The sequence below is a fragment of the Schistosoma haematobium genome, chromosome 1 (assembly GCF_000699445.3).
Source record: "Schistosoma haematobium chromosome 1, whole genome shotgun sequence".
Lineage (NCBI taxonomy): Eukaryota > Metazoa > Platyhelminthes > Trematoda > Strigeidida > Schistosomatidae > Schistosoma > Schistosoma haematobium.
The window spans coordinates 31,506,186-31,517,545 of record NC_067196.1 but is presented as its reverse complement, the minus strand read 5'-3'; the positions used below and the strand labels follow the sequence as shown (position 1 = coordinate 31,517,545).

The window sequence follows — 11,360 nt, the reverse complement described above, 5'->3', positions numbered from 1 at the left end:
ACTTTTTTCTAACTTGAATCTCATATGGTCATTCAAGATGGACTTCATCTTAGACACATAGTCTGTTTTGTTCATTAGAACAACACTTGAGCCTTTGTCTGACCGTAATATCATTATATCATCATTTCGTTTAATATTTCGTAATGCTGTTTGGTGGTCTTTGGATAAAAGCTTAGATTGTGGTGCAGGTGAAACAAGATATTGGTTTGCAATATCGACTAGTTTAGATTTAAACCAGCCTTTCTTTTCTTCACTAACTGGGTGCTCTCTTTACAACATTTCTGTTAAGATCTCTTTGTCATTGAAGTTGACCGTTATCAAAAGAGGCCAAGATAATATTCAACAGTGTGCTGGCTTGAAGCTATTCGTAGTGTTGGTTTTCGACAGATAGTTAACCTTGAAAGACCTTCATGCAACACCGCAGTTAATGACTGGATTATGATCCATAAAACAACTACTGTACGAGTGAAGTGTAATTTTTCTTGTGAAGGTACCGTTGGTTTTTAGAAATATGACATCTACTTTCACTACGTTTGCTTCGTATTATTCAGTACAAATAGTATACATAAAGTCAGAAAAGATGAGACAATACATCAATCGAGTTGGGGAGCTCGAAATCCAAAATTAACTTGTGACTTTAGTTTTAACTGTATTTACAGAAACTTTCAAAAGTTCTAGTACGTATTACTTAGGTCCATTAAGTGTTGGTGGACTGAAGATAGGTGCTATGTTCCCAACAACTAACAGCAGAACGGCATGATTTACTGAAAATAAATACATCAAGTTTGTCAGCACTATTACTCCAACGGAGCAGTTTATTTAAAGAGCGATAAATTCTCAGTCGTATAGTGATAACCAATCGGGAGCAACCGTGCACCACAGACTGAAATTAATTACTTGCCTACTCTAAAACCGTCTATGATTTCGAATGAACAATTGATGAAGCCTGACTAAACATTGTTTAAAATAACGAGGATTAAGTGAACATATTCAAAGCATGAGCTTCAGTACTGACATAACTCCGAGCAACCAATAAAGCAGAGATAAGGGGGACATTCTGTTAGAAAATAAAAGGAAAATAATGTGGAAACGTGCCAAAAGTTCTCCTTTTCACCTGTCGTGGGAAAACAATGTGGATTTTGTCCTTTTTGTCCCTCTGTGTTTGAAACATTTCTCAATTGTCTACCCTTCGCGGAACTACACGCCTAATTGTCTGCTTCTCGCCTAGACATAAATGTCCCAAACAACCAATAAAGGAGATGAGAGTAAATAAGCGGGAAAAGTCGATTTTCCCCTGACGTCGAGTATTTAGGAGAAATATTCATTTTTCCCCCTTACATTGTGTTTTGGGGGGGAATTTGTTGACACATATATGTAAAGTACCCTGTTTGAACATGTCGCTTACTGAACTTATATTTTTATATATCTCTTTTGAGGTATACACTTAACATGCAATAAACTACATGCTGTTCTGAAGAACATGTCAACAACTATATCAGACTTGATGGACATGAACATACCTGAAAACTTGATATTGAACTAGAAAGTTTGCAGTTCTCTTTATCATCTAAAGACGGACAGTGAACGTTGAATGCGTAGACTCAGCAAGAAGACATGAGAGACAAATTTGTAGGTCTACTAAATTCACTGGATTATTACTTCACATACCAAATGGCTGTGGTGATGCAGTTAATGGATGAAATTCCAAAAAAGTTAACGTGCTATATTATATTATACGTCAAAACACTTAAAGTTGCCAGCCATTTCACACAATCTGACACTTCATAGGAAAGAGCGCCTCAGAAGTGCAAGTTTTACGGCAGCATACAAAGTGGAAAGTGCTTTTTTCTAATCATTAGGCGCACTGACATCGCTATTCCTAATGTTATCCGTCAACAAAAAACAATTTGCTAAAGTTTATGGCATCGCGACACAAGTGTTTTCACGGCGTGAGAGACAAAATACAAAAGTTCTATAGAAAGAAACAATCGTGTATACACTAATTTAAAGTATTAACTATTCACTCCTGTTTTATAGGTGCAGCGTTCAGTATTAATGACCATATCTGTAAGTAATACATCTGGTCGATAGTTGTATGACAAACCATGGCATTTAAACGTCGTTGTAAGTTTTTATGTCTATTAAGTTACAGAAGTCACAGGAAGATTACTTAGTTTTCGAATAAGAACATTACAGTTTAAGGGAGCGTTATTGTTGAAATGTATTCTTATGTTTGAATTAATATTTAATGAACCTTTTTCTTACTGAGATGAATTTCTGACTAGCATGTGAAACACTTGGACCAATGAAGTGTATCTTATTACAGCCAGTTTGATTTCATATGTACCTACCAACTAAAACACATTCCTAGTTAGTAATCCATTACCTGTACCGTCCTATGAAGATCTTCATACAGGAAATTGAAACTTTTCACTTGCAATGAAAATACATAACGTTCGTCGCCTGGGTATCTGTCTATTATTAATATTCTTGTACAGTTCGATGTACTCAAACATACTATACGACGACTGCAATCGGCTACATTAGGAAATGGCACTGTTTCTTGCAAGTAGGTTGTTTGGTACTAACTCTGGGGTGGGTCTAGGCGATTCCATTGTTGTTTGTTTTTTAGTGCTCATTAAAAACTCTGGTTCCATTCTGTCGACGCTAACTGTGTCATATTTATCTGCTTTTTCCACTGTGACTGTTTTGCTGTCTTTTCAGATGATTTTAAATGGAGTGTCGTAAAGAATCTGTATCGACTGTTTTACTTTATCATTCCTGACGAATACATGTAAGCGATTGTCTAGTTCATTAGGTACCAATGATCTTGCATTCCAGGTTCGTGGTTTGAAAGACCCAATATACTTCATCTGTTGTTTCAGTCTCTGTAGACGGTTGGTTATTTCTGTTGGAGTATCACTTAAACGATCACAACATTCACCTGGCAGGCGTACTGTTGTGTCATAAACCAATTCTGCAGCACAGCAACTGAGGTTTTGTCTGATAGTTGAGAGGATACTTAACAGTACAAGAGGTATCCCATTTGTAACCTTTCCTCGTGGATGTCAATGGGACTTCCAGCGGTCAATGAAACATTTCTGTCATCCAGTTAGCTGCCGAATGAAAGGCTGTGACTCTTTCCCTCCGTAAACTTAAAGTTTCCGTAAGCTACCAGAATAGCTTGCTTTCGAACCGCTCTCCACAATTGTTCGTAATTTTTGTTGTGACACCAAAGTTTATAACTCAGTTTTTCACCAATTTCTTTGCCACAGTTGATTCTGTCGTCTATTTTGACTGGACAGACACGGGTTTTCTCATTAATCTGTTTAAACATGTTAAAAAATGCGTATACTTATTGGAGCTCGTCACTGGCCTAAGGACGTTGAAATAGATTTGGTAGAAAATAGTGCTAGTGGCAGGAAAAACATGTGAAGGCATCATGATGTTTCTATAGACTCTCGACTATTAGCATTGTATATGTTCTCGTGTCCATTTTCGTAAATCTTTGTTTATGCTTGACCATACAAATCTGTCTGCAACCAGCTTTACCATGGTTTTTATGCCTGGTTGAGATATACTGTGTAACTTTTCAAAAAGGTTTCGTCTGATGTAAAAAGATACCAAGGGGCGAGTTTTACCTATCGAGATATCATAGGCCAAGGCGTCCTTGTTGTTTATAAGGATGTTTAAACATAATAATGTTGTTTCTTTGGGTTGCAGAAAATTTTCTAACTCCGTACTGAGCTTGTGACTTCGGACTATGACTTGATAAGTGATATCAAGGGTTGAAAATATGGTAGTATATAATCTCGATAATGCGTCTTCGTCGTCTTTTTATGTTTATATAACGCACGTTAGTTGAAAATTTCGAAATGAATGCCAGTCGGAGAATTTTAAGCAGACAATATTTGCCATGATTATGTATCAAGGCTTTGGTCAGAGGTTTATGGTCAGTAAACAGCGTGAAGGAATCGCCCTCTAACACGTATCGGAAGTATTTGATGGCCAATTAGACAGCTAAAAGTTCTCTATTGAAAGTGCTATATTGAATTTGTGTCACACTAAGGTTATTCGAGACAAGTACAAAAGACTGCCACTACTGATTTACACGTCGCTATAGTACAACACTTACTTTTACATTAGAAGAGTCGGTTATTACTGCTGCATCAACGTTCCTCCATACAAGCAATACTTTCATGCTCATGGTGTCTTTCCACTGTTCAAAGGCCTGGATTTCATGTAGTGTCACTGTTACTGATTTAGCAAATTGTCTTTATAATTTTGTTATTGGCCCCACTATATTAGCAAACTATGGAATGAAGCGTAGCGTTTCTTGGGTGAACCAAGTAAAAAAACATTTTTGATGAATTGAGTTCACTTGAGAACTGTTTCTGTACCTTAAATATCAAGTACATAGTTTAGGAAGGTGGAGGGCTGTTTTCCAAATTAATATTCGCCAGAATTATTATTGTTACTGTTCACAAGTTAGCATACAGATATAATTTCTCTGGTGATCATCCTTATTACAATGTGTTTCCAAGACAACCCATAATAAAAGACGGTGAAAGTTGTTAAATTTCGAGACTTTAGTAAGAGTTTTGAAACTTGATCGATAATTGGTACATCTGGAGAGCCTGACTCGACTTTGACGTTCAACGGATAAAATTGGCTCGCTTTTAACATTTCAAATTGCGATGTAGTCCGTCTGTTGCTGAATGTGCATCCGACTTAGGTAATGCATCTCAAGAGATGTTCAAAGTTGAAAAAGATCCAGGTGTATTGGTATCTTATGATCTCAAGTATTATTCTGTGATGAAAGTGCTTTCTAATAAAAATGTGCACTAGTAATTTTCAACCTATTTTTCTGGAGTTTGACAGCAAAATGTTCCATTTAACCTTTGACAGTTTTATTCAGGCCCATTTAGAGTACACTCCTCATAAGAATGAGAATACACTGGAACGTATCTTGAAGAAATCCATGAAATCAGTTCAAGAGCTTGAATTCGAACCTTATGAAGAGCGCTTTAACCCACTGAATCTTTGTCATCTGACGTTTCTAGACCCTAGAAGTGATCTTTCAGTGGTTTGTAACATCCTTAACATTCCCTGGAATCCCCTAATATGAGTCATTACACATTTTGTTATAAATACCCAGAAATTGGAGGCTTAGCGCAACAAAATGGACCAGATGGTCAGATTCTGGAACCCAATGGCGACTTAGCTGATTCAAGAGACTTCCATGTAGTCCTTCATGAGTACGCTTGATCTATTCTTAACGACTCAGCAGCTTTCTTGCAATTACTTTTCTTTCAATCATGAAATATGCCTAGGCATTTGCCTAAATGTATCGGAAGCTCATTTTAATTAGACACGGAAGCCCTTTAAGCAAAAGGTTCTTCTATATAGTCTGTAACCATTTGAACCGTTCGAAACACTTTCATGTTCTGTTCAGTTCTTTTGGGACTAAATGATGTAAAATGAGTTTTAATACTGAAAATAATGCTAGAGGCTTAGTAACAGGAAGTCAACTTTTTATTATCTCTCAACATTGATCCATTTTGAACATCTGACCTTGTCGTAGTTTTACTTTTTCAAAGATGTGATACCTTAGTTATTTACGAGGTTAATTTTTTAAATGGAGTCGAAAATTGAAAAGTCTAATTCGTTTACAAAAGCTTTAAACAATACAGAGTTTACCATTGAAGAATATCTGAAAACCGTGTTTCAAGAAAAACTACTGGTGTAACTCTTGTTACTATTTCTATTCATTTTTAAGTAATGCACCTGCAGATGAAGACAGAAACTTAACTAATTCTACCAAACTTCTAGAAAAATATAAAGAGCTAAAAAATGTTCAAAGCGCACTTACGGCCAAAAAAGAAGTACAATGATTTTAATCGCTATGGTCAATATTCTAACAGGAGTTTAGGGTTAAAATGGAATGTGTGCAAAGAAGGAGAGAAGACCTTGAGAAAAAAGAGTGTGAACTTAAAGAATCACTCATAAAGTTTGACCAGTTCTTTAAAGATAATGATGAAAAGAGAGTAAGAGCGACGAAAAAAATATCAACAGAAAAAGGCTTACAACAGCAAAAGCAAACTGAAATCAATATGTAACTAATAGTTTAACTTTAAGAAATTTCCCTAGTCTAAATGACGATATTGCAAGATTTACCAAAATGCGTGAAAAGCAAGAAAGAAAGGTCAAGTCGCTTCTTAAATACCGGCTTTTTCTGGAGTCGGTTGTTAAAATGTCCGATGAATTTTCCGATATTTATGAGCTCATATCACGATACGACGCTCTGAAAGCCAATTTAGAGGTTAGTTAATTTAAGAAAACCCACAAAGTTGCAGGATCTGAGAAGTTCAGATGCAAAAACACAGAAACTTATAGACAACAAAAGCAGTGAACTTGTTCACTTTAAGAAGGTAATTTAATTGATATACCTTGATATAGTTCATCAGACAAAACAAGATGAGAAACTCTCTCTAACTAACGAAATAGCTGAGCTTCGTAATCACTTGGAGTTGCAACAAATGAGTGGTAGAAATAAAGAGACTCAGTGGGAGCACACAAGGGACTTAGCTGCTAATCGTATTTATGAACTTAGCACCATAGTTATGTAAATCGGAATTGTATGTAATCGATTTTCATTCACAGAGCTGTTGCTAATATGTATACTATCGTACGATCACATCAGAAGTATGGCGAATCGGCCAAGCCTAATGAAACTTGTAAACAACTAAAAGCAGTGAGTTAAATATTATATATCATCATGCGGTTGTTCGGATATTTAATGGTGATTTCAAATAAACTTCGAACCAGTTGTTTCACAAACGTGAAGATGGATCTTATTATTCTGTTCAAATGCACACATGCAACCGTTCAGTTGAGTAAAAATCACTTACCATCACTATATGAAATGCTCATATGAAACAAACGTGCATATACATCAAACAGATTTTAACCTGAAGAAGATACTTGTTGCGCCTCACTTACTGGTCCACTAGCATTATTTATAATTGTTGTTTGCTCATTTTTTGACATTTTAATGTATAAAGTTGACCAACAGTATTCTATCATACAGACGGACATAAGACAAACCGAATTATAACTTTTAAAGTTAAATGAATTAAAGTTTTATTGTGAAAATCTCCCTAAAAACATTATTTGTAGCAGCAAAGTGTGTGGTACATAATTTAGTGGCATATCAACATACCACTCACATGCTTTTGAGTAAAGTCTCGAACGTCTTTAATGTGTTTTTAGCTAAGAATACTTGATATTAAATATAATTACGGATATGCCTACTTAAATTTAATATTCAGATAACTAGAAATCTTTTGATACAAAGCGTTTTTGGGTTAAAAAATAATATTTCAGTTTCAAATAAGATTATAAGAGCTTTTCTTTGATGATTCATGGAGAAGTCTGTGATGAAAATATGATGCTCCGTTTTATCATGTAAGTGTTCTGGTAAAGAGAATATGCTTTTTAATTAGTTATTGAATAATGTACCTGTTAAGTTTGATGGCTCCTATAGGTATGTCGCCTACAAAATTTCTTTAACCTGAATTTGAAGCGTTGGTAACTAGTGTAATAACAGTATAAAGGTGTAGAGGGATTTCATATTATATATACTACTTTGATTTCTCGGATTTCTATAAGTACGTTGAATAAGCTGGGGATCAGTCAAAAATTTAGTCAGATTTACCTCAATGGTTTTTACCTACGAAGAGTGCAAAGAGTGACAGAAATGGACTAATTAGACTAAAGTTTCAACCTCATGACAAATATAACCGTTTTATAGATAAACTATTTGAAAAAATCCATCATATTTATTATAAAACTAGTTAAGCTGATTTTAAAGATGTTCTGATGTTTCTGCAAAATATGATTATGTTCATATTAATGACAAAAATTAATCTCGATTTCAATTCTAAATACTTTTTCTCGTTTTAGATTAAAACTTTTATTCAAACGTTAGTCAAGATAATTGAGGAAGTAACACAAAAACATTAACGATTCGGATTATCATATTTCATCAAGTGTTACATACCATGCAAAATAAATAATTGTTTATGCTTTGTGTGAACTGTTCCCAACGTTTTTAACCCTAAAAGTGTTTGTTTTCTGCTTTCTATGATCACGAAATTGTGCTGCTGTTACACCAGGTTGAAGAAGCTTAAGTATAAAAAAACACCAACATGAGTCTACATAGATTTCCTTTAGTGATTTTACACTCGAGTCTCTATTTTATGGTGTTATTAACCATGTGAGATCAACTAAACTGTTTGTTGATTTGGATTGGATTGAATTACAATTTGTGTATGAAACAAACAAAGAAGTGTTAATAAGAAGGTTTTTAGTTTCTTTTTCTCCAACTCTGATGCATTCATAATAATTCTTATGCACAAGTCTCTAACCCTTTGTGATATTTGTACGATGTTATTTGTTACCATTAATTACGATCAACTGTTTTGTCAGAGTTTTTCCTTGTTGGTGTTTTATCAATCAGTTTGGCGCTTGACCCCCTTCATATGTGAGTACGAGTAGTATTTGTTTAATCTTTTCTCTGTCTGTGCTAAACGTTGCAATGTCTGTTGCGAGTTTCATCATGATGATTATAATTTTGCCACCGATTACTTTTCTAATATTAAAATTTCAACCCGGATATCATTTTATTCATTTTAATAGACGTAGATAACCTTTTTGGCTTATTTTATTCTCAATCCACTCAATCACATCGTTTCAGTAATATTGGGTGGAAACTGAACCATTTTATCTTTTAAGTATCAATAAAAATATAGACCTCTGAATTCTAACTAAGTGGCTTAAAGCGAAAAGATCTAGATCCACCTAAAAAATAAATGTTTTATTTCAACTACCTACAGATTATTAACACATCGTCCATCTACAAATTCCGATCATTAAATTTTTACTAACGGCGTAAACATGAATAGTCGGAGAACAGTTAGGACTGAGAGTAAGAAGTGTCACAGGCCAATTAATTAAAAACAAAAGGTCTTTCAAAAGAACATTTTATAAACTTGAACTATGTCAGCATAATATAACTGTAGCTAATGGCTGAATATAATAGTGTATTTAATGCTAATTCATATTTTCATTTTCTAGATTGTCGATGTCTTATTTAAAACTGATATCACAATAATTATAAATTTTTATACAGAAGTAAATGTTAAAAGTGAACAGAAATTAAACATTTGCATTGCTTATTGAAGGTCAGGTATCAAAATGTTGCTCTACTTTATGTGTTGATTGCTCACTGTGTAGGCCTATACAGTCACCCTAGTGTAGAAAAGTCAAATTGAGTCATTTGAATATCAATTAAGGATGGGCATTAGAGTACTATTTGTGCCGTTTATCTTTCGGTGCTCTTCTCACTCAAAATAGTGGAGATTTTTTAGCTCTTGTTCTCAGTATACATACTGACCAAGTTTCGTTTTTAACAAGAGTTCTCAGCCTGACAATCTTTAATGTCATGCACATAATTTTCTATCAGGGATTTTCCAACCGAATTCCCCCGTAACACATCAAATCACATTTGAAGGATAGTTTGTAATTGTTTTGACGATTGTTGGAAAAACTTTCATTTACTAAACCAACCTGCGATAGGCTTAAGTAGTCATATTTCTAAACTCAAGCTACACAATTCAACGATTTAATAAATTAAGCCATCCTATACAAGGGACGCGACTTTTCTGCCGCATCAGCATACACCAAAAAGCAGATTTACTAGAGAAGGTTAAATACAGTAAGTCAAAATAGTTAAAGAATTTTTAGGCAGGACTAAGAAGCTGTTGCTCATACTGGTTTCTCCAGAATTCTGATAGTTAGTTTTCAATGTTGTTTGTTGGTTATTTTGAGAGGATTAGCGTCTGACAATCTGTTTCTAGTAGTGGAAATAATATATGAGCATAACCAAGTACTTTGAGTAGGTTTCAATTCTGCTTAGTCGATCTTACAGTACTGCCACGCTAGATTTGACACCGATCCCTAGCGAGTATTCCCGCTTTAAAGATAACCAATGTCATAAGGTTATTAGTCTGTTTTGTACTTCAAAACTATATTACTTGTTAGTAGTAAAAATACTTTGTTGGAAATTCAGACAAAAGACTAAGATACAAGCCTGATATACATCATTTTAAGAATTTTTCATTACTTCAAATTCTTGTAGCTTATGTGACATTATTTTTTATCTGTAAGTATTTAAAATTTTCACGTATTCAGTTTGCTCTGATTTCTTTATGGAGTAGGGTTTTTTTACTTCACTTCAAGTTAATTAAAAATTATGGGAAGTTGGAGAAATATGTCTACTCGGTTGTTCTTTCCAGACCTTATCATTAAAATAAACTTATCTGTAGATCAAGCGGATATCTGGATAGACAAAACATGATCTGTAGGATAGGTTAATCTGTTAATCCTTGTACAGTTATAATATTTTTCAAGATTTTACATTATGGTTTTGGAAACACTCATTATACTATTTTAGTAAACTGAATTACTTCCGAGGATAACTTGAGTTTTAAAAACAATAATTCTACTGAAGACACCATCAGTGGGTTTGTGCTGAAAGATACATTCAATAAATATCGCTATTATACTACTCTTTAGGTACCCAACCTGTCGTATACCCTGATGGTGTTCTCGTGACTTTCTGGTAGCCTAATCTGTCAAGGGCGATGGGACAGTGCATGACGGTATTATTGTGTGCTAGGTTCAAAGAGAATTGTATGCTATATGCAAGCAAATCCGCCCTGTTATTGTTCCTACACTACTCGTATACGACGGTCAAAAATAGTAAATAGTTACTACCACCTTCAACTTACTGGACGTCATGTTATCTGTCAGTATATTTTCGCAATACATAGTTTTTGGTATGAATTTCCTTAAGTACCAATTTGTGGAGAGAAAAACTGGTTTTATTGTACAAAACATTGATTCTATGAGCACACATTGATCTTGTATAGCATTTTAGTTTTCTGTAATATAATCATAAGCTGAGTAGTCCATTGGTTATTACTTTTGGTAGGTTGATTGGATTTGAGAAGTTGAACGACTGAATTTTGACTCAATGGCTGCCTGTATCTCTTTCATTAAGAAATTTCTGAGTTTAGGAAAGTGTACTGATGGGGAAAGTCAGAACAAAATAATATTTCAATAGTCCCTTGTTTTCTATGGTTTTTCCGCTGAAAAACCATTAAAAAATGAAACTGACTTCAGATTGTTAGCCGTTTTGTCTTAGTTTTCCGGCTCCTCATCAGTTTGCATTTAAAAAAGCACAAAAAGTTAAGGTGAAAACTCTGTGAGTTTTGAATCCACTGTGAGTTACGTGA

General features: G+C 34.4%; 1 protein-coding gene across 1 annotated transcript; it reads left to right on the top strand.

Annotated features, from left to right (window-relative positions):
* The first annotated feature begins 5,562 nt into the window (after positions 1-5,562).
* CCDC42 (Coiled-coil domain-containing protein 42) lies at positions 5,563-9,007 on the top strand. The gene is made up of 8 exons (XM_051215792.1): positions 5,563-5,745; positions 5,780-5,885; positions 5,925-6,115; positions 6,151-6,322; positions 6,357-6,431; positions 6,468-6,625; positions 6,664-6,754; positions 7,966-9,007. Exons 1-8 carry the CDS (start codon positions 5,639-5,641, stop codon positions 8,023-8,025), a joined length of 960 nt encoding a protein of 319 aa, XP_051073717.1. The 5' UTR covers positions 5,563-5,638; the 3' UTR covers positions 8,026-9,007.
* Positions 9,008-11,360: the final 2,353 nt, after the last annotated feature.

Bases quoted from the DNA above. Each gene is read 5' to 3' on its own strand.
- CCDC42 (XM_051215792.1), top strand. From the start codon at position 5,639: ATGGAGTCGAAAATTGAAAAGTCTAATTCGTTTACAAAAGCTTTAAAC. The intron at 5,886-5,924 runs GTACAATGATTT...ATATTCTAACAG, and splicing joins CACTTACGGCCAAAAAAGAA to GAGTTTAGGGTTAAAATGGA. The intron at 6,755-7,965 runs GTGAGTTAAATA...TTCTCGTTTTAG, and splicing joins CTTGTAAACAACTAAAAGCA to ATTAAAACTTTTATTCAAAC.